Genomic DNA, 24,477 nt, shown 5'->3' on the forward strand with positions numbered 1-24,477 from the left:
AGTATCTCTCCTAAACTTGCTATGACTTGAATTATTAAAGGTTTCTCATGGCAACAAGAATAACAGGAACAAATATAATTTACATGCACTGTAAAGAAATGGCTTTAAAAAAACATGGGGTAGCACCAGATCTGCTCAGTTGTCAGTACAGCACAGACAAGACCTGCACAGCCTGTCAGAGAAGTAGTTTGTTGTTTAAATATACAACATGTGCTGTGTTTTATTGTGTGCAGACATTGTAGTATATTGAATGTTTGAGTTGTACACAGTTAATCTCACAAGATATAACTGGACACATAACTATGTTTTCGCAGACTTTTATTTTCTATCAGCCATAGACACACTGCAGTCATTTTGTTTTTGTCTTTTTGAATTTTGATACAGTAATACATGCCCTTACAGATATTCATATATGCGTTGTATATGTATATAACTGTCATCATCACGAAAAGGGATGGTGATTTTTCAAATTAAAAGCATACCTATCACAGTGAACTTCCACTAGTTTGCATTTTACATTTTTCTAAATCACAAAGTAAACAGTGATAGTGAAATAAATACAATAGCGATGCTCAGAGCTCATAATGGGTATATTTAAGCTCTAAACCTGCTTTATTATATGTGTGTGTCTGGTGTATGAGTATTATCATCTGTCCTGCCAAAATGAGACAATCAGTGCTGCTAAGATATACTGTACCTCATATCCTGTGCACAGAAAGCATGGAGGTTTTCCCTCCTGACATTCAGGAGTGCAAAAGCGGTTTGTGTAAAATAACATTTCTTTTCTTGCTGACAGAAACTGACACACTCTCTTTGACACACACAAACTCAGTCACTCACAAACACACATCACAATTGCCAAAACCTGGTCTGACACTTTCTAGCTCAAAGGATAGACAAATAAAGTGTAACATTGAATAAAGCATAAACATAAGCATAAATAAATTGTCAGAAACTTTTCATTGGTGTACAAACAAAGACTGAGTTGCCTATTTACTAGTAAAATATATTGAAAATAAAAAAAATACCCCTCAAAAATAAGTTTATAATCAGTTATATACCTTCTTCATATCAGCTGTAAATGCAGTAACACATGCATGGACTAACTCAAACATACAGAAGCTACGGTGCAACCTCAACACCCACAGTCACCATCCATACAGTGTGAGGTCCAGGTTAAAACTTAAGAGATAAAGACAAGAAAAAAATAAACATAACACAAAAAGTAAGACATACTGTAGAAGAGAAAGAGGCAGGATGGCAGTCCATAGAACTACAAAGCAGTCAAAACTAGGATCTTAATGACAGATGTTGATTAGTCATGCCTGCTCTACTTCACATGAGGGATTAATAATTCCTAGGATACAGATGTCAGTAATGTCTAGAATATAGATAATATATAATTCCTAGAGACAGATTACACATAGCCTACACAAAACACAGCAGCAGCAGCAGCAGCAGCAGTTAATTCAGTGTTGATACAGTCTGTTTTTCTCTGTGTGAGATCTTGACCACCTGAATCAAAAAAAGCAGAGAGGCTAGTACAGTGAAACAGCTTTTCAGGTAGGAACATCTGAGAAACTGGTTGTGAGAGGCAGTGCAGTGTGAATAGTGTCTTTCAGTCCAAGCACCTACTAATATGTAGGTAAAGTGTTCTTTACCTTCAGAAGTTTTGAGAGTTAATTGATGTGAATAGTATTCCTCTGTTTTCTTTTTCTTGATGGTGCTCTACCACAGCATCGGGACAAAAATATCAAAGACAATTCTGACATGGAAAGTAAAATGAATCGGGAACACAACAGAAGGCTTTCTTTGGTCACAAAAAGGCAAAAGAATATCAAGACATAAACAGAAAATCGCGAATACATTATACCAGCCAGGGAAGAAAACTCCAGATTGTAAACAAAAGGTCATCTTCCAGGACTTTAAATGGGAAGACAGTGGTAGCTTTGAGGTGACGCGGTGCACACTAGGCTTGCAATTGACTAATGCATAGGATTAGGGAGACTTAGGATGGGCAGATCCTAGGAGCAGGGGAGAGTATTACACATTCTTCAACTCTTCATCTTCATCCTCATCATTGTCCCCTTCTTTTTCATAGTAGTGGTGAAAGAGCTGGTGGAGATGCTGCTGTAGATTGAAGTTTACATGGTTGCGACCCTTTTCTGGGATTGTCCACTTGCTTCCTGTAGAGGGACTTACTTGCACTGCCCAGCTCTATTCACCACTGTTTGTTTAAAGGTGTGACCTTTACACATGTGGGTCCTAGAGGTGAAGCAGGAAAAAAATAAGAGGAAGAGGAAGAAAAGTGAGTTTTCTCAAAAAAATGCACTAGTGGCTGCAGAAACCTAAAGATTATGATGAACACTTTTTAAAAACATAACAAGCTGATCACCAAGTTCAGATTCTGTGTGGTGGCACAGTCACAGCCATTATTGTACATATAAACAAGTTGCAAAATTGTGTGATACTAACTACTAATAACACACCCATCAGATGATTGATGTACATCAGTACATCAGAGTGCAAACTGCAAACTTCCCACACTTAAACAAGGTGCACTAGAAATCAGATTTTGGAAAATAAATGAAACAAAAAACAAAATGAATCAAACATACTACCAAACAGGTGAACTCCAACAATCACACACCTCCTGACCACAGTTTCACCTTCTTTAACAGTCTCTTTTACTACCACATGAGGGAGCTCTGGCTTGCTAAAAACACATATATAACCTAATGGCTGATGGCATGAAACAGTGAAAACAGTATGCATTGAACTTGGGGTTATTTCATTATGAAAAAAACAAAAAAAAACAGATACTTGGTACATCTCTATATGAATCAGGAGTAATTTTCCACACAAAATTACAGTTGAAAATATTATGCTGTGATCATGACATATTTGTTGCAATTTTCTAAAAAGTAAAAATCAGCTAAGCATGTACAATCTGCAAAATTTAGGTTAGGTAACCATGGTGACAAGGTGATTTACAAACCTTTTTTGAGTTGTCTTGGGTTGACGCGAGGTCAGTGGCCAAAAATGGATCATCCTGATGTGTAATCATCCTTTCACCCTCCACCACCATTGTCTTTTCTATGGGTCTGACCTTACCAGCCTCAGCAGTCTCTTGCCTCGATGCTGAGAAACTCTTACATTCAGCAAAAGTCACCTGGGTAAGACAATAAGGTTAGTAGTTTGGTTTACAGCCTTGTCCTTTACACAGTAAGCTTCTATCAATTTAAATCTACCTATCTCTGTTATTTTCTGCTTAAGAGGGATTTTGAATTCTATAAAAATGAACACACACATAATAGACTGCCCACACACCTCTGTGTGGTCTCCCTCACTCTTCAGTACAGTCCGCTTTACCACATTGGAGTATCCCTGTGCCGTAATACTGGACCCATGGGGTGCTCCTTCGAATGACACTTCTTCACCCTCCGCCCCATCCGAAGAAACACACTTGCAAATAATTTTACGGGTAACCTGAAGAAGAATGTGTGTTCAATGACCATTAGTTAATGAAGCATCGCAAACGTTCCAAAAAAATCTATGCTGTCTAGTGCAAAAATGAGCCTGTGGCATTCTTGCACACTCACAAGTGTTAAACCTTACAGGCTGTTCTTACTTGTGATCTGTGCACAAGTGCTTACATGGAATTTGATTTACCCTTTTGACAACAGTGTGTCCATTTTCATCCATGCAACTTTCTTCTGTCACTGACTGAGTGGTGAGATCAGTCATTTCATCAGCCTATAAGGGAAACAAGACAAATAATAATCAATAACTTGGGTCAGTGTAATGTTTAATTCTCCGCTTCAAAAATAAAACACCAGTGCATGTTACAGAACAAAACAGGTTACAAAACTTGCATTTTCAGGTAGTAACTCAGTGAGAGAATAGGGACTTTGAGATACAAAAAACAAACTTGCATTCTCAGTGGAAAAGGGATATGTTATCAAATAAACCACAAAAATGCTCACAGCAGCATAAAACACCTCCATGAATTTCAGCCATTTATGCAAACCAAGTGGTAGGTTTCTTATAAACCTTCAAACACACATTTGTCACCCATTATAATAGCTTAGCTTGAAAGTGAAGACCTATCTTTCTTTCTGGAAATCAAACCCTCTATGCTCATCAGATACCTAAATGACAGTGCTCCTTCGTACTGTTCTAGTGGTCAAAAATCCATCATATGAATTTTCAGACATTGATCCAAGCTCTGTTGTGATCTCCTGACCAATCAATAGAAATCTATTCATAAATAATGAATGGCGCTATATGAATACTACACTCCTAACAAAGCAAGCGAAGGGCAGAGTGATATGGTGCACTTTCCACTGATTTTGAATTTTACAATGAATTTTTGTGTTTCACATTGGAAAGTACAACATAGCAGTCTGTAACTTGGAAAATTATTTTTGCAAAACATAACATGCTTTTATGTAATCAAATAATTGATGGGCTTAATGTTGATGACAACAGATAACTGGTGACATGCTAAGTTAGGACAGGTTAATCAAAAACAAAAGGAGTAAGGTGTTCTGGATCCCAACCATGGGGCCAGAGGTTTAGCAGTCATTCCTCTCTGAAGCAAATATATTAATTGGTTAAGCTCAGCTCTGGGAAAAGCTTGCAGGTTTGGGTGGTTTACGAAATCTCATCTTACCCTTGTCAGAGATTTATCAGTATCATCATACTCCTGAATTTCATAGACATGTGGTTGCGAAACCTCACATAAGGTGAATTCTTCATTGGATGCTTCTGAAATGTGTAGTAATTCACGCTCTTCATGTACATTACGAAGAGGCTCATGGACAAAAGAAGGATCCTCGTAATCTTCACTTTCAGAGGACAACAGCACTTTTTCATTTACTTCTTCTAGCACTCTAGGATGACTCTGATGATCCTGGGGCTGACTGCCACTTGACATAGTTTTTGTCTCAGGTTCATCAGGCTCAGTCTCTGAGAAATCTGAAGCAGCTTGTTTGCAGTCATAATAAGGCTCTTGATCAGAGTGTTCATAGATTGGGCTGTATGCACCACTATGCACAACATCTTCATATCTTGGAGGTATTTGGGTATAGACTGTTGTGGTACAAGATGTCTCTCCATACCCAGGTGGGATGCTGTACTCCTCATCAGAGGTTGAAGAAGTAACCTCTGCTCTCTGTTTTACTGAAGTGGGCTGAAAAACAAAATACTCATAATCAATCTCAGTCAGAGAGTCTTCTGAAGGCTGCCCACTGCTCTGTGGCCTATCTTCATCTGAAAATATCTCCCTGTTCCCTGAGGAGGGGTACAGCATCAGTTCATCAAAACTAAAATGTCTTCCAGATATAACTTTCTCAGGGGTCAAATCAGAAAAAGACACCGAAGGAAACTCTTCAGTCTGAATGGTTTCAGCAGAGGTCGCCTCCCATAAATGTGGAAGTTGATCTGGAATACGCGGTGTTGATGTTTCTTCAGTCACATCCCTTAAATTATTAAAAGTTTTAGTTAGTCCATGTTCCTCTTCATTTTGAAGCGTTTCAGTTGTTGAATCGTCCTCACTAAGATTGTTTTCAGGTATGTCAGACTGACTCTTTGCAACTACTTTGGGGAAAGACACTGAAGATAATGTCTCTGTGGCATTTTCTTCATATTTGCTTGACTGGAATAGTTGAAAAGGCAAAGCTGAATTCAGTGATGGTTCAATCACTTTGCAAGATCTTGGGGGAGAGTCTGGAATTGAAAGAGACTCAATAGCGGACACGTCTTTAGCTTTACCAAGACTGGATGATACACTTGTTTCTAAGGTTTTTGTTAGATCAGGAGCGGCTGAGACTAATCCAGGTTCATCTTGAATAGATGTCTGGAAATGTGTAGGCTCTGTGGTTGCAACAGGTAAATGGTTAGTGTCTTCTGCAAGTTGTATAGCAGACAACATGCTCATTCTAACAGTATCACTGTCTTCTGTAGGGCATTGATCTTGAGGTGAAAGGTCCTCAAAATTGTAAAACTGATCAACTTCAGGGCTTTCATCATTAGATTCTGACAGAGGTGGGTCAAGTGTCTCTGGACTAAACTTAAGTTTCATCTCCTCCAGATCTGACAACAGCTGGTCAAGCTGAGGGGACCCAGACCCTTGTGGTGATGAAGTGGATTCAGAAGATAGAACAATCTGATCATCTTGACTGGCTTGAGCAGCTTCATAGGTTGAGTCTGGGGTCACTGAGGTTGGGTCACTTTGCTTGGGGAATGACAACTGTTCATCTTTATCCTGCAGTGAACTACTTTCACTGGTAAATGTTATTTCAGACTGCATTTTACTACCAGGGATTGCTAATTCTAACTTTTCAGTGGAAAGTGTGTTTGAATTTGCCAAGGCTGGCATCTTGGTTGAAAAAAACTGATTATGTCCTAAATCAACATTTTTTTGTTCTGAAGATTCTGAAAGATTTGGCTTGGAAGATGTTGGTGATACCTGCAAGAAATGATACAATGAAGTGGGAAAATATAAATAAGTGATTTGTGATAAATTTGTGATTACTATTGATGATGAAAAGAAGTATTGAAATGAATGATATGAAATGAAGCATGCATTTGTCAAGGACAGGTTCTGGTTTTATACATGACATCAGTGTCTCATATGAGAAAAAACCTTGGTAGCTCACATGCATATAGGTCATTGTATTAATGTGTTAATAGATTTATCAGACCATTACAGCTTACAACACTTTTCATACTTAGAATAACTAAGATGCTGTGAAGTTAATAAAGAGCATCACCCACACAATATCACAATATAATTTTAAAATAATAAAAATGGACTTGAGTCAAAATCAGGAATTGGTATAGGATGAAGGCAGATGACTGTCATGTTTCATTAATTTCAAGTAATTGGTTAGTGCCCTGGTATAACACAAGGATAGGATTCACAGCAATGGCAATACTAAACCCACCACCAAAATACCACAGCCCACAGTTAAAGGTTCAATGCGTGATATTTAGAGTGATTTTACACATTGCACTTTAAATGATATAACTGTGTATTCTACAGGCATGTGCCCCATCTCCAAATCTGTAATTACAGTAAAAACAACCAACCAACATTCATACAGCTTCATTAAAATAATTTAACATTTTGAAAAACATGCTGTAATAACTTTGTAAAAATGAGGTGAAATTACCAGGTGAAATTCAGTCAACTAGTTAATTATATAAATCTAATTCATATAATGTCAGTACAGTGTTAAATCTGTGACCTGGTTTTAGGTTTGTTACAAGACTCAACATGAGGGGAAACTGACCAGTATATGCCTTTAGTTGTGGCAAATAAAAAAAAAATGCAATGTACTCCAACTGCAATAGATCGCAATTTGAAAAAAAATTATGGGACCAAGGCAAAAAATAATTAAGGTCACTGAGTCTCCTTACGTTTGAAGCAGTAAAGTCAGCTAGACCCAAGGTAGTCTAGTGGTTAGTGTAGCTTATGAGAAAATTTCATACCAAGACAAAAAAGATTCACTCTGTAATTTCTATTAGTTTTGCGTCACTGAAAGATAACTCATTATACTCTAATTCAAACATGCCACAGCAACACAGAGAATCCTCTGCATTATTAGTGAAAGCCTTATGCATCTACATTCACTCTTTATGTACTGCTATACTTTTAAAAGCAACACCGCAATCACTGCTCCGCAAGACCTTGTGCTGTCTTACCGACACCATGGAACTTTTGCTCTTGTCCTCATTCATGGATTTTCCTTTCATATTCTTGGAAAAGAAATCTTGGGCATCTTGGGGTCATCTTTTGCCTATGACTCAAGGTCTGTCCATTTATATCCATGCCAGCATGATGAAATCAAAAATTTTAATCTGCAGATGGCATGTGACTCAGCTCTACAATACTGACTAATCCTGATATGGTGTAGTGGATGTGAATGGTCATATGTATTTGACGAAGGTGATATTGATCCTGTCTCAACTGTACTGTACTGGGTGACGTCAGTATTTCAGGATATGAATCTGTAAATTTAAGAATTGTAGCATGGGAAAATGAGGAATCCTGTAATGGTATGATAGCTTTAAATGAGATAATTTTTCTGGGGTATGTTGTGCTCCCATGTTAAATGTTCAAACACATTTGATTTTGAGCCTCCTCAAATTTATTGCAGTATTGGCTTCTGTAAAGAAATAGACGCTAAAGACATAGACATAGACATATATTCCTCCTGGGGACAAAAAATGCTTTTCAACTGACACCTTGGAATCTGGGGAAGATGCAATGAAGGTTACCAATAAGTCCTGCAGGAGAGAAAAGTCAAAAAGGGATTCCAGGGACAATAGCCCCACTGTCATGTTCAAAGTCTGATACGACTGACTGTGGGGACACCAGTCTAATGTATTGAAATGAAGTTTCAAAAATATATTTTCTTCATAGACTGAACGTATGTAGGGCATTAACAACACTAAAACTGAATTACATAAAAATCTGTTGTGGTAACAGTCACATATGACATTTCCCACATATATAAATGTATTTATACAAGAATTTGAGTGATAGATGGAGTTAAGAAAGACAGTCAGTAGTCAAGGATGACTGTGTGTAGCCATTATCTGATAACACTGAAGGACCTTCATTATTAAACAGAACGTACTAATGAGAATGTCGTCTGAGCTCACCAAAGTACCAAGACATAAAACACTATACATTCTGTTCAGTTTTATGGAGTTTGGTGAAAGAAATCTGGTTTCTGACAAATGAATGGAATGACAAGTTTGAAGCAGAAGAAAGGACAGTAAACTCATCAAATTATTGATGACACTGATTATTGATAGAACATTCAAAAAATGTTATATCAAAAAAGAACATCTTCCTTTATACATTGGATCAATCAAATGTGACATTAAACTGTGATGGAAAGGCTTGTATTGTACCCTGTAATTGTCAATACAGGAAGTGGCATCTGGTGACACAGAATTAGTATGTACAGCTTTGAGTAAAGTGATCTTTTTCTGTGAAGTAAGTGAATCTGGTATGTTGTGTTCAAACAATTGCTCTTGAGAAATTTTAGAACATTCGGTATCTGCTGTTATTGAAAAGGGACATGAGGGTTTATGTATGGAGTATACTAAGTAGTAATTACAGTGCTGACTTTTTGTTGGGTCAGAAAAGAACTGATCAAAAGATTCTGCAGAGGATCCTGTCAACGCTGCCAAGCAGTTGTCCGGAAGTGAAACATCAAACTTAGATGAATAAGACTCTTTAGAAAACACTCTGCAACTAAATGGATAATGAAAATCTAAATCTGAGAAAACTGATGATGAAGAATCTGTTAACGATGCAGTTTCAGGTATGGTCGCCTGCTTAGTTTCAACATGTGGAGTAATCGAATCTGGAGAATCTGGTCTGGAGTTGTCAAACAATTCTTCGAGACAAAATGCTGAATAGTCAGCATCTGACAATGTTGAAACAGGTGATACTGATCTATTTTCAGAGTACTGCAAGTAATAATTACAATGGTGAATTCTGCTAGGTGAAAAGGAACGCTTCTCAAAAGAAGCCACAGATTCTGGAGAGGATGCTCTAATGTCTGCCAACCAGTCCTGCAGAAGCGAACAGTCTACATCGGAAGACACTGATTCTGGGGACAATGGCCTGATCCTAAACAAGGCATCAAATTTATAATCTGACAACACTGACTGTGGGGAATCTGCTCTGGTCTCATCAAACAGCATTTCAAGACACAAATCAGTATCTTCCCAATCTGAAACTGTTGATTCTGGTGTAAAGGATCGGAAACTTAAAATTTCCTCATGGTCACAGATATAAGGAGAAACGAACAGTGGAACAGGTGAGTCAGGTGAGAGGGGCATTAGTTCAGTCTGAGACACCACTGACTCGGGAGACTGTGGTCTTATCTCAGTGATCCAGTCGTCTGTGGAGCAGTAAATGCACTCTTTGTCAGAAGGTACAGACAGAGCCTGAAGAAGTATCAACTCGCATGGTTTGTCGCTCAACAATGCATCTTCCTGGTTTTCATGTGTAATGCCCTTAACAACGTCTGCATATGTAAGAGTTCTCACATTTAACACTGTTGGAGTTTCAGGTATGGTCACCTGCTTAGTTTCAACATGTGGAGTAATCGAATCTGGAGAATCTGGTCTGGAGTTGTCAAACAATTCTTCGAGACAAAAAGCTGAATAGTCAGCATCTGACAATGTTGAAACAGGTGATACTGATCTATTTTCAGAGTACTGCAAGTAATAATTACAATGGTGAATTCTGCTAGGTGAAAAGGAACGCTTCTCAAAAGAAGCCACAGATTCTGGAGAGGATGCTCTAATGTCTGCCAACCAGTCCTGCAGAAGCGAACAGTCTACATCGGAAGACACTGATTCTGGGGACAATGGCCTGATCCTAAACAAGGCATCAAATTTATAATCTGACAACACTGACTGTGGGGAATCTGCTCTGGTCTCATCAAACAGCATTTCAAGACACAAATCAGTATCTTCCCAATCTGAAACTGTTGATTCTGGTGTAAAGGATCGGAAACTTAAAATTTCCTCATGGTCACAGATATAAGGAGAAACGAACAGTGGAACAGGTGAGTCAGGTGAGAGGGGCATTAGTTCAGTCTGAGACACCACTGACTCGGGAGACTGTGGTCTTATCTCAGTGATCCAGTCGTCTGTGGAGCAGTAAATGCACTCTTTGTCAGAAGGTACAGACAGAGCCTGAAGAAGTATCAACTCGCATGGTTTGTCGCTCAACAATGCATCTTCCTGGTTTTCATGTGTAATGCCCTTAACAACGTCTGCATATGTAAGAGTTCTCACATTTAACACTGTTGGAGTTTCAGGTATGGTCACCTGCTTAGTTTCAACATGTGGAGTAATCGAATCTGGAGAATCTGGTCTGGAGTTGTCAAACAATTCTTCGAGACAAAAAGCTGAATAGTCAGCATCTGACAATGTTGAAACAGGTGATACTGATCTATTTTCAGAGTACTGCAAGTAATAATTACAATGGTGAATTCTGCTAGGTGAAAAGGAACGCTTCTCAAAAGAAGCCACAGATTCTGGAGAGGATGCTCTAATGTCTGCCAACCAGTCCTGCAGAAGCGAACAGTCTACATCGGAAGACACTGATTCTGGGGACAATGGCCTGATCCTAAACAAGGCATCAAATTTATAATCTGACAACACTGACTGTGGGGAATCTGCTCTGGTCTCATCAAACAGCATTTCAAGACACAAATCAGTATCTTCCCAATCTGAAACTGTTGATTCTGGTGTAAAGGATCGGAAACTTAAAATTTCCTCATGGTCACAGATATAAGGAGAAACGAACAGTGGAACAGGTGAGTCAGGTGAGAGGGGCATTAGTTCAGTCTGAGACACCACTGACTCGGGAGACTGTGGTCTTATCTCAGTGATCCAGTCGTCTGTGGAGCAGTAAATGCACTCTTTGTCAGAAGGTACAGACAGAGCCTGAAGAAGTATCAACTCGCATGGTTTGTCGCTCAACAATGCATCTTCCTGGTTTTCATGTGTAATGCCCTTAACAACGTCTGCATATGTAAGAGTTCTCACATTTAACACTGTTGGAGTTTCAGGTATGGTCACCTGCTTAGTTTCAACATGTGGAGTAATCGAATCTGGAGAATCTGGTCTGGAGTTGTCAAACAATTCTTCGAGACAAAAAGCTGAATAGTCAGCATCTGACAATGTTGAAACAGGTGATACTGATCTATTTTCAGAGTACTGCAAGTAATAATTACAATGGTGAATTCTGCTAGGTGAAAAGGAACGCTTCTCAAAAGAAGCCACAGATTCTGGAGAGGATGCTCTAATGTCTGCCAACCAGTCCTGCAGAAGCGAACAGTCTACATCGGAAGACACTGATTCTGGGGACAATGGCCTGATCCTAAACAAGGCATCAAATTTATAATCTGACAACACTGACTGTGGGGAATCTGCTCTGGTCTCATCAAACAGCATTTCAAGACACAAATCAGTATCTTCCCAATCTGAAACTGTTGATTCTGGTGTAAAGGATCGGAAACTTAAAATTTCCTCATGGTCACAGATATAAGGAGAAACGAACAGTGGAACAGGTGAGTCAGGTGAGAGGGGCATTAGTTCAGTCTGAGACACCACTGACTCGGGAGACTGTGGTCTTATCTCAGTGATCCAGTCGTCTGTGGAGCAGTAAATGCACTCTTTGTCAGAAGGTACAGACAGAGCCTGAAGAAGTATCAACTCGCATGGTTTGTCGCTCAACAATGCATCTTCCTGGTTTTCATGTGTAATGCCCTTAACAACGTCTGCATATGTAAGAGTTCTCACATTTAACACTGTTGGAGTTTCAGGTATGGTCACCTGCTTAGTTTCAACATGTGGAGTAATCGAATCTGGAGAATCTGGTCTGGAGTTGTCAAACAATTCTTCGAGACAAAAAGCTGAATAGTCAGCATCTGACAATGTTGAAACAGGTGATACTGATCTATTTTCAGAGTACTGCAAGTAATAATTACAATGGTGAATTCTGCTAGGTGAAAAGGAACGCTTCTCAAAAGAAGCCACAGATTCTGGAGAGGATGCTCTAATGTCTGCCAACCAGTCCTGCAGAAGCGAACAGTCTACATCGGAAGACACTGATTCTGGGGACAATGGCCTGATCCTAAACAAGGCATCAAATTTATAATCTGACAACACTGACTGTGGGGAATCTGCTCTGGTCTCATCAAACAGCATTTCAAGACACAAATCAGTATCTTCCCAATCTGAAACTGTTGATTCTGGTGTAAAGGATCGGAAACTTAAAATTTCCTCATGGTCACAGATATAAGGAGAAACGAACAGTGGAACAGGTGAGTCAGGTGAGAGGGGCATTAGTTCAGTCTGAGACACCACTGACTCGGGAGACTGTGGTCTTATCTCAGTGATCCAGTCGTCTGTGGAGCAGTAAATGCACTCTTTGTCAGAAGGTACAGACAGAGCCTGAAGAAGTATCAACTCGCATGGTTTGTCGCTCAACAATGCATCTTCCTGGTTTTCATGTGTAATGCCCTTAACAACGTCTGCATATGTAAGAGTTCTCACATTTAACACTGTTGGAGTTTCAGGTATGGTCACCTGCTTAGTTTCAACATGTGGAGTAATCGAATCTGGAGAATCTGGTCTGGAGTTGTCAAACAATTCTTCGAGACAAAAAGCTGAATAGTCAGCATCTGACAATGTTGAAACAGGTGATACTGATCTATTTTCAGAGTACTGCAAGTAATAATTACAATGGTGAATTCTGCTAGGTGAAAAGGAACGCTTCTCAAAAGAAGCCACAGATTCTGGAGAGGATGCTCTAATGTCTGCCAACCAGTCCTGCAGAAGCGAACAGTCTACATCGGAAGACACTGATTCTGGGGACAATGGCCTGATCCTAAACAAGGCATCAAATTTATAATCTGACAACACTGACTGTGGGGAATCTGCTCTGGTCTCATCAAACAGCATTTCAAGACACAAATCAGTATCTTCCCAATCTGAAACTGTTGATTCTGGTGTAAAGGATCGGAAACTTAAAATTTCCTCATGGTCACAGATATAAGGAGAAACGAACAGTGGAACAGGTGAGTCAGGTGAGAGGGGCATTAGTTCAGTCTGAGACACCACTGACTCGGGAGACTGTGGTCTTATCTCAGTGATCCAGTCGTCTGTGGAGCAGTAAATGCACTCTTTGTCAGAAGGTACAGACAGAGCCTGAAGAAGTATCAACTCGCATGGTTTGTCGCTCAACAATGCATCTTCCTGGTTTTCATGTGTAATGCCCTTAACAACGTCTGCATATGTAAGAGTTCTCACATTTAACACTGTTGGAGTTTCAGGTATGGTCACCTGCTTAGTTTCAACATGTGGAGTAATCGAATCTGGAGAATCTGGTCTGGAGTTGTCAAACAATTCTTCGAGACAAAAAGCTGAATAGTCAGCATCTGACAATGTTGAAACAGGTGATACTGATCTATTTTCAGAGTACTGCAAGTAATAATTACAATGGTGAATTCTGCTAGGTGAAAAGGAACGCTTCTCAAAAGAAGCCACAGATTCTGGAGAGGATGCTCTAATGTCTGCCAACCAGTCCTGCAGAAGCGAACAGTCTACATCGGAAGACACTGATTCTGGGGACAATGGCCTGATCCTAAACAAGGCATCAAATTTATAATCTGACAACACTGACTGTGGGGAATCTGCTCTGGTCTCATCAAACAGCATTTCAAGACACAAATCAGTATCTTCCCAATCTGAAACTGTTGATTCTGGTGTAAAGGATCGGAAACTTAAAATTTCCTCATGGTCACAGATATAAGGAGAAACGAACAGTGGAACAGGTGAGTCAGGTGAGAGGGGCATTAGTTCAGTCTGAGACACCACTGACTCGGGAGACTGTGGTCTTATCTCAGTGATCCAGTCGTCTGTGGAGCAGTAAATGCACTCTTTGTCAGAAGGTACAGACAGAGCCTGAAGAAGTATCAACTCGCATGGTTTGTCGCTCAACAATGCATCTTCCTGGTTTTCATGTGTAATGCCCTTAACAACGTCTGCATATGTAAGAGTTCTCACATTTAACACTGTTGGAGTTTCAGGTATGGTCACCTGCTTAGTTTCAACATGTGGAGTAATCGAATCTGGAGAATCTGGTCTGGAGTTGTCAAACAATTCTTCGAGACAAAAAGCTGAATAGTCAGCATCTGACAATGTTGAAACAGGTGATACTGATCTATTTTCAGAGTACTGCAAGTAATAATTACAATGGTGAATTCTGCTAGGTGAAAAGGAACGCTTCTCAAAAGAAGCCACAGATTCTGGAGAGGATGCTCTAATGTCTGCCAACCAGTCCTGCAGAAGCGAACAGTCTACATCGGAAGACACTGATTCTGGGGACAATGGCCTGATCCTAAACAAGGCATCAAATTTATAATCTGACAACACTGACTGTGGGGAATCTGCTCTGGTCTCATCAAACAGCATTTCAAGACACAAATCAGTATCTTCCCAATCTGAAACTGTTGATTCTGGTGTAAAGGATCGGAAACTTAAAATTTCCTCATGGTCACAGATATAAGGAGAAACGAACAGTGGAACAGGTGAGTCAGGTGAGAGGGGCATTAGTTCAGTCTGAGACACCACTGACTCGGGAGACTGTGGTCTTATCTCAGTGATCCAGTCGTCTGTGGAGCAGTAAATGCACTCTTTGTCAGAAGGTACAGACAGAGCCTGAAGAAGTATCAACTCGCATGGTTTGTCGCTCAACAATGCATCTTCCTGGTTTTCATGTGTAATGCCCTTAACAACGTCTGCATATGTAAGAGTTCTCACATTTAACACTGTTGGAGTTTCAGGTATGGTCACCTGCTTAGTTTCAACATGTGGAGTAATCGAATCTGGAGAATCTGGTCTGGAGTTGTCAAACAATTCTTCGAGACAAAAAGCTGAATAGTCAGCATCTGACAATGTTGAAACAGGTGATACTGATCTATTTTCAGAGTACTGCAAGTAATAATTACAATGGTGAATTCTGCTAGGTGAAAAGGAACGCTTCTCAAAAGAAGCCACAGATTCTGGAGAGGATGCTCTAATGTCTGCCAACCAGTCCTGCAGAAGCGAACAGTCTACATCGGAAGACACTGATTCTGGGGACAATGGCCTGATCCTAAACAAGGCATCAAATTTATAATCTGACAACACTGACTGTGGGGAATCTGCTCTGGTCTCATCAAACAGCATTTCAAGACACAAATCAGTATCTTCCCAATCTGAAACTGTTGATTCTGGTGTAAAGGATCGGAAACTTAAAATTTCCTCATGGTCACAGATATAAGGAGAAACGAACAGTGGAACAGGTGAGTCAGGTGAGAGGGGCATTAGTTCAGTCTGAGACACCACTGACTCGGGAGACTGTGGTCTTATCTCAGTGATCCAGTCGTCTGTGGAGCAGTAAATGCACTCTTTGTCAGAAGGTACAGACAGAGCCTGAAGAAGTATCAACTCGCATGGTTTGTCGCTCAACAATGCATCTTCCTGGTTTTCATGTGTAATGCCCTTAACAACGTCTGCATATGTAAGAGTTCTCACATTTAACACTGTTGGAGTTTCAGGTATGGTCACCTGCTTAGTTTCAACATGTGGAGTAATCGAATCTGGAGAATCTGGTCTGGAGTTGTCAAACAATTCTTCGAGACAAAAAGCTGAATAGTCAGCATCTGACAATGTTGAAACAGGTGATACTGATCTATTTTCAGAGTACTGCAAGTAATAATTACAATGGTGAATTCTGCTAGGTGAAAAGGAACGCTTCTCAAAGAAGCCACAGATTCTGGAGAGGATGCTCTAATGTCTGCCAACCAGTCCTGCAGAAGCGAACAGTCTACATCGGAAGACACTGATTCTGGGGACAATGGCCTGATCCTAAACAAGGCATCAAATTTATAATCTGACAACACTGACTGTGGGGAATCTGCTCTGGTCTCATCAAACAGCATTTCAAGACACAAATCAGTATCTTCCCAATCTGAAACTGTTGATTCTGGTGTAAAGGATCGGAAACTTAAAATTTCCTCATGGTCACAGATATAAGGAGAAACGAACAGTGGAACAGGTGAGTCAGGTGAGAGGGGCATTAGTTCAGTCTGAGACACCACTGACTCGGGAGACTGTGGTCTTATCTCAGTGATCCAGTCGTCTGTGGAGCAGTAAATGCACTCTTTGTCAGAAGGTACAGACAGAGCCTGAAGAAGTATCAACTCGCATGGTTTGTCGCTCAACAATGCATCTTCCTGGTTTTCATGTGTAATGCCCTTAACAACGTCTGCATATGTAAGAGTTCTCACATTTAACACTGTTGGAGTTTCAGGTATGGTCACCTGCTTAGTTTCAACATGTGGAGTAATCGAATCTGGAGAATCTGGTCTGGAGTTGTCAAACAATTCTTCGAGACAAAAAGCTGAATAGTCAGCATCTGACAATGTTGAAACAGGTGATACTGATCTATTTTCAGAGTACTGCAAGTAATAATTACAATGGTGAATTCTGCTAGGTGAAAAGGAACGCTTCTCAAAAGAAGCCACAGATTCTGGAGAGGATGCTCTAATGTCTGCCAACCAGTCCTGCAGAAGCGAACAGTCTACATCGGAAGACACTGATTCTGGGGACAATGGCCTGATCCTAAACAAGGCATCAAATTTATAATCTGACAACACTGACTGTGGGGAATCTGCTCTGGTCTCATCAAACAGCATTTCAAGACACAAATCAGTATCTTCCCAATCTGAAACTGTTGATTCTGGTGTAAAGGATCGGAAACTTAAAATTTCCTCATGGTCACAGATATAAGGAGAAACGAACAGTGGAACAGGTGAGTCAGGTGAGAGGGGCATTAGTTCAGTCTGAGACACCACTGACTCGGGAGACTGTGGTCTTATCTCAGTGATCCAGTCGTCTGTGGAGCAGTAAATGCACTCTTTGTCAGAAGGTACAGACAGAGCCTGAAGAAGTATCAACTCGCATGGTTTGTCGCTCAACAATGCATCTTCCTGGTTTTCATGTGTAATGCCCTTAACAACGTCTGCATATGTAAGAGTTCTCACATTTAACACTGTTGGAGTTTCAGGTATGGTCACCTGCTTAGTTTCAACATGTGGAGTAATCGAATCTGGAGAATCTGGTCTGGAGTTGTCAAACAATTCTTCGAGACAAAAAGCTGAATAGTCAGCATCTGACAATGTTGAAACAGGTGATACTGATCTATTTTCAGAGTACTGCAAGTAATAATTACAATGGTGAATTCTGCTAGGTGAAAAGGAACGCTTCTCAAAAGAAGCCACAGATTCTGGAGAGGATGCTCTAATGTCTGCCAACCAGTCCTGCAGAAGCGAACAGTCTACATCGGAAGACACTGATTCTGGGGACAATGGCCTGATCCTAAACAAGGCATCAAATTTATAATCTGACAACACTGACTGTGGGGAATCTGCTCTGGTCTCATCAAACAGCATTTCAAGACACAAATCAGTATCTTCCCAATCTGAAACTGTTGATTCTGGTGTAAAGGATCGGAAACTTAAAATTTCCTCATGGTCACAGATATAAGGAGAAACGAACAGTGGAACAGGTGAGTCAGGTGAGAGGGGCATTAGTTCAGTCTGAGACACCACTGACTCGGGAGACTGTGGTCTTATCTCAGTGATCCAGTCGTCTGTGGAGCAGTAAATGCACTCTTTGTCAGAAGGTACAGACAGAGCCTGAAGAAGTATCAACTCGCATGGTTTGTCGCTCAACAATGCATCTTCCTGGTTTTCATGTGTAATGCCCTTAACAACGTCTGCATATGTAAGAGTTCTCACATTTAACACTGTTGGAGTTTCAGGTATGGTCACCTGCTTAGTTTCAACATGTGGAGTAATCGAATCTGGAGAATCTGGTCTGGAGTTGTCAAACAATTCTTCGAGACAAAAAGCTGAATAGTCAGCATCTGACAATGTTGAAACAGGTGATACTGATCTATTTTCAGAGTACTGCAAGTAATAATTACAATGGTGAATTCTGCTAGGTGAAAAGGAACGCTTCTCAAAAGAAGCCACAGATTCTGGAGAGGATGCTCTAATGTCTGCCAACCAGTCCTGCAGAAGCGAACAGTCTACATCGGAAGACACTGATTCTGGGGACAATGGCCTGATCCTAAACAAGGCATCAAATTTATAATCTGACAACACTGACTGTGGGGAATCTGCTCTGGTCTCATCAAACAGCATTTCAAGACACAAATCAGTATCTTCCCAATCTGAAACTGTTGATTCTGGTGTAAAGGATCGGAAACTTAAAATTTCCTCATGGTCACAGATATAAGGAGAAACGAACAGTGGAACAGGTGAGTCAGGTGAGAGGGGCATTAGTTCAGTCTGAGACACCACTGACTCGGGAGACTGTGGTCTTATCTCAGTGATCCAGTCGTCTGTGGAGCAGTAAATGCACTCTTTGTCAGAAGGTACAGACAGAGCCTGAAGAAGTATCAACTCGCATGGTTTGTCGCTCAACAATGCATCTTCCTGGTTTTCATGTGTAATGCCCTTAACAACGTCTGCATATGTAAGAGTTCTCACATTTAACACTGTTGGAGTTTCAGGTATGGTCACCTGCTTAGTTTCAACATGTGGAGTAATCGAATCTGGAGAATCTGGTCTGGAGTTGTCAAACAATTCTTCGAGACAAAAAGCTGAATAGTCAGCATCTGACAATGTTGAAACAGGTGATACTGATCTATTTTCAGAGTACTGCAAGTAATAATTACAATGGTGAATTCTGCTAGGTGAAAAGGAACGCTTCTCAAAAGAAGCCACAGATTCTGGAGAGGATGCTCTAATGTCTGCCAACCAGTCCTGCAGAAGCGAACAGTCTACATCGGAAGACACTGATTCTGGGGACAATGGCCTGATCCTAAACAAGGCATCAAATTTATAATCTGACAACACTGACTGTGGGGAATCTGCTCTGGTCTCATCAAACAGCATTTCAAGACACAAATCAGTATCTTCCCAATCTGAAACTGTTGATTCTGGTGTAAAGGATCGGAAACTTAAAATTTCCTCATGGTCACAGATATAAGGAGAAACGAACAGTGGAACAGGTGAGTCAGGTGAGAGGGGCATTAGTTCAGTCTGAGACACCACTGACTCGGGAGACTGTGGTCTTATCTCAGTGATCCAGTCGTCTGTGGAGCAGTAAATGCACTCTTTGTCAGAAGGTACAGACAGAGCCTGAAGAAGTATCAACTCGCATGGTTTGTCGCTCAACAATGCATCTTCCTGGTTTTCATGTGTAATGCCCTTAACAACGTCTGCATATGTAAGAGTTCTCACATTTAACACTGTTGGAGTTTCAGGTATGGTCACCTGCTTAGTTTCAACATGTGGAGTAATCGAATCTGGAGAATCTGGTCTGGAGTTGTCAAACAATTCTTCGAGACAAAAAGCTGAATAGTCAGCATCTGACAATGTTGAAACAGGTGATACTGATCTATTTTCAGAGTACTGCAAGTAATAATTACAATGGTGAATTCTGCTAGGTGAAAAGGAACGCTTCTCAAAAGAAGCCACAGATTCTGGAGAGGATGCTCTAATGTCTGCCAACCAGTCCTGCAGAAGCGAACAGTCTACATCGGAAGACACTGATTCTGGGGACAATGGCCTGATCCTAAACAAGGCATCAAATTTATAATCTGACAACACTGACTGTGGGGAATCTGCTCTGGTCTCATCAAACAGCATTTCAAGACACAAATCAGTATCTTCCCAATCTGAAACTGTTGATTCTGGTGTAAAGGATCGGAAACTTAAAATTTCCTCATGGTCACAGATATAAGGAGAAACGAACAGTGGAACAGGTGAGTCAGGTGAGAGGGGCATTAGTTCAGTCTGAGACACCACTGACTCGGGAGACTGTGGTCTTATCTCAGTGATCCAGTCGTCTATGGAGCAGTAAATGCACTCTTTGTCAGAAGGTACAGACAGAGCCTGAAGAAGTATCAACTCGCATGGTTTGTCGCTCAACAATGCATCTTCCTGGTTTTCATGTGTAATGCCCTTAACAACGTCTGCATATGTAAGAGTTCTCACATTTAACACTGTTGGAGTTTCAGGTATGGTCACCTGCTTAGTTTCAACATGTGGAGTAATCGAATCTGGAGAATCTGGTCTGGAGTTGTCAAACAATTCTTCGAGACAAAAAGCTGAATAGTCAGCATCTGACAATGTTGAAACAGGTGATACTGATCTATTTTCAGAGTACTGCAAGTAATAATTACAATGGTGAATTCTGCTAGGTGAAAAGGAACGCTTCTCAAAAGAAGCCACAGATTCTGGAGAGGATGCTCTAATGTCTGCCAACCAGTCCTGCAGAAGCGAACAGTCTACATCGGAAGACACTGATTCTGGGGACAATGGCCTGATCCTAAACAAGGCATCAAATTTATAATCTGACAACACTGACTGTGGGGAATCTGCTCTGGTCTCATCAAACAGCATTTCAAGACACAAATCAGTATCTTCCCAATCTGAAACTGTTGATTCTGGTGTAAAGGATCGGAAACTTAAAATTTCCTCATGGTCACAGATATAAGGAGAAACGAACAGTGGAACAGGTGAGTCAGGTGAGAGGGGCATTAGTTCAGTCTGAGACACCACTGACTCGGGAGACTGTGGTCTTATCTCAGTGATCCAGTCGTCTGTGGAGCAGTAAATGCACTCTTTGTCAGAAGGTACAGACAGAGCCTGAAGAAGTATCAACTCGCATGGTTTGTCGCTCAACAATGCATCTTCCTGGTTTTCATGTGTAATGCCCTTAACAACGTCTGCATATGTAAGAGTTCTCACATTTAACACTGTTGGAGTTTCAGGTATGGTCACCTGCTTAGTTTCAACATGTGGAGTAATCGAATCTGGAGAATCTGGTCTGGAGTTGTCAAATAATTCTTCGAGACAAAAAGCTGAATAGTCAGCATCTGACGATGTTGAAACAGGTGATACTGATCTATTTTCAGAGTACTGCAAGTAATAATTACAATGGTGAATTCTGCTAGGTGAAAAGGAACGCTTCTCAAAAGAAGCCACAGATTCTGGAGAGGATGCTCTAATGTCTGCCAACCAGTCCTGCAGAAGCGAACAGTCTACATCGGAAGACACTGGTTCTGGGGACAATGGCCTGATCCTAAACAAGGCATCAAATTTATAATCTGACAACACTGACTGTGGGGAATCTGCTCTGGTCTCATCAAACAGCATTTCAAGACACAAATCAGTATCTTCCCAATCTGAAACTGTTGATTCTGGTGTAAAGGATCGGAAACTTAAAATTTCCTCATTGTCACAGATATAAGGAGAAACGAACAGTGGAACAGGTGAGTCAGGTGAGAGGGGCATTAGTTCAGTCTGAGACACCACTGACTCGGGAGACTGTGATCTTATCTCAGTGATCCAGTCGTCTATAGAGGAGTAAATGCACTCCTTGGTAGAAGGTATAGACAGAGGCGAAAGGGGTGTAAATGTAGTCAGCAAACAATCTGGATCAGCAGACTCTAAAGATTTTAGCGAGGATGGTCTACAATCTGTCAAAAATTCAAATATTTGCACATCTTTTCTCACATCATCCAATCTTTTTTTAGTACATAAATCATTACATTGTGGCTTTACGATTGTATCGGAATGTTGCATACGACATTGCATTGGCCTTTGTTCTTCAAATGGCGAATAAATGTACTGTGATGTTGCATCTTCTTCCAGCTTTTTTGTGTTTGTCATTGGAGATATTCTCGGAAAGTCTAAAATATATTTAGGTCTTTCCACCAAGTTAAATACCATTGGTATGGAGGATGGCATTTGTTTGAAGATGTGACAAGTTTCAACAGATTGACTCATATTAGAGGAAGAATTTGTTTTAGAAGATTCTTTCTCCCAACGTAAATCTTTGGACTTTTGCTCATCATTGTCTTCTGAGGTGTTTTGTCTGTTTGTTAAAGTATTACATGAATTACGTAGTGATGGTTTGCATTGGTAAGATTGTGGACACAAATCAGAAAACCAATAATCGAGGAAAGATTGATTGCATTGCTTCTCTGCTTTTGATGTTTCACATGACACTGGACTCACCTTTTGACAGTGCCCTGTCTTGACATGACTTCTGCGTTTCTTTTCATTATGGATACTACTGAAATCCATATCCTCTATATTTTTTGTACCTTTAACATCTGTTGTATCCACCAATCCCCTGTTTTCATAAGGTGCATATGTGCTTAGTTCATCAGAAAGAGATGAAGAAACAGTCATGTCATTTTGCAAATAATCACGTTTTATGTGCTTATAATGTGAACTTGACAAACCTGATTGGATATAACCATTTGATGTGATAGATTCTTCAAAAAGGGAAGGATTGTGATCTGAGGTCACTAATTGTGTTGTCAGTGAGTTACCCTGATCCATTTCCTCACTGCAGACTGTACTGAAAGAAGATGACATCAGTTGTGGTGAGGGTGGGTTTTCTCCTGAATACAGTAAAAAATAATTACAGTATTGACTCCTCAGTTGAACACGGACCGGTCGCGAAATCAAGAGTTCAAGAAATGAGTAACTGTACACAGAAATCTGAGATTCTGGTGAAGATGGTCGGCCATCCATATTTGAACACTTATTTCCATGAATAGATGCACCTGAGACAGGTGAAGATGGTCTTGTATCAGGAGAAAGATCACCAAGCCAAAACTCATCACATGCAAGTGGCTCAGAGGACTTGAAGCAAAGGAAGTCTGACATTAATGAAGTGGCAAAATCTTTTGAACCAATCAAGGTCTCTGATTCATATGTGTGTGATTGACAGGGGTGCAACTTATTTTTATTGAAATTAACCGTAACATTGGGTGAGCTACATGTATCAGATCTTGAAGAGAGTGCCTTGCTGTAATTTGATACAATGGAAAAGTCTGCAGGGAAGTTTCTTATTTCCCCTATAGGAGAATCAGGTGACATTGCCCTATAATCGCCAATTGACATGACAGATTCAGGGGATGACATTCTAGACATGAAGTCATTTAATATCCATTCCTCTGTAGGGTTGACACCTATTTCATTAACAGGTGAAAATGGGCCACCCTGATTCTCAGATGCCAAAGCATCAAGTGTCTTGGGGCTGTACTCAAAACTGAATGGTAATGTCACATTTTCTTTTGATGAGTGTGGTGTGAAATTTGTGATAGGCAGGAAAAGACTGGAAGAAGCAGACTTTGGCTCACAGTTGCAGGATGCCGTGGTTGTGGTTATGCCATTGCCACTACCTAGATTAACAGAAGAGCAATTATTGCACCTATCTGTTGAGTCACAAGCCATGTGTGCAGGGCTACTTGTCAGATTGTGTAGCAAAATGGTTTTTGGTATGTTTGTATTGAGTGGTTTCACCAAGCTGTGCTTAGCTGTAGCAATAATGGGTTCAGTTGGCTGTAGATCATCGTCATCAATGAAGGGTATGTTTTCTGGATACTCGTCACTGTGTGCATGGAGTTTTGTCATTTCTTCCTTCTTTGAGTTCAAAGGTTGAGTGCCCATGTCAACATATGAAAGCAAATCTGTGTCATCTTCAGTTGTGGCCAGTTTTGCCTGATGGTCTTGCAGTGTAAAAGCTAATGGGCTAGAGTCAGAGATTCTTTTGCTTATGGTTTTAGCTGTACCGCCAAGCTGAGGTGCAAAGCTAAACTCATCAGAAATTTCACTGAAATCAGTCTCAGCTTGGTCTGACTCTCCTAGGCTCAGGCTAAAATCTCTGATAGATATAGATGATGGTAGCTTCAAAATTTCAGATGATTGCCCTTGATCATCTTCAGAACCATGCTGCCTCCTTGGTAAGGTTTGGCTGCAGGCATCCTTGACTTGCCACTGAGGGCCACCTTCT

At 40.5% G+C, this 24,477-nt stretch overlaps 1 protein-coding gene across 1 annotated transcript in view; it reads right to left on the reverse strand.

The window, feature by feature from the left end:
• Positions 1-358: 358 nt before the first annotated feature.
• The window catches only part of ank2a (ankyrin 2a, neuronal), a 68,977-nt gene continuing 44,858 nt past the window's right edge, over positions 359-24,477 (reverse strand). Inside the window, exons 49-53 of the mRNA XM_026303139.1 lie at positions 4,676-6,472; positions 3,673-3,756; positions 3,331-3,489; positions 2,999-3,172; positions 359-2,265 (exon numbers count right to left, since the gene is read on the reverse strand). Coding sequence (XP_026158924.1) covers positions 2,251-2,265; positions 2,999-3,172; positions 3,331-3,489; positions 3,673-3,756; positions 4,676-6,472 — 2,229 coding nt within the window. The 3' untranslated portion in view covers positions 359-2,250. The remainder of the gene's footprint in view (positions 2,266-2,998; positions 3,173-3,330; positions 3,490-3,672; positions 3,757-4,675; positions 6,473-24,477) is intronic.

Source organism: Mastacembelus armatus, chromosome 1 (genome assembly GCF_900324485.2).
Source record: "Mastacembelus armatus chromosome 1, fMasArm1.2, whole genome shotgun sequence".
Classification (NCBI taxonomy): Eukaryota; Metazoa; Chordata; class Actinopteri; order Synbranchiformes; family Mastacembelidae; genus Mastacembelus; species Mastacembelus armatus.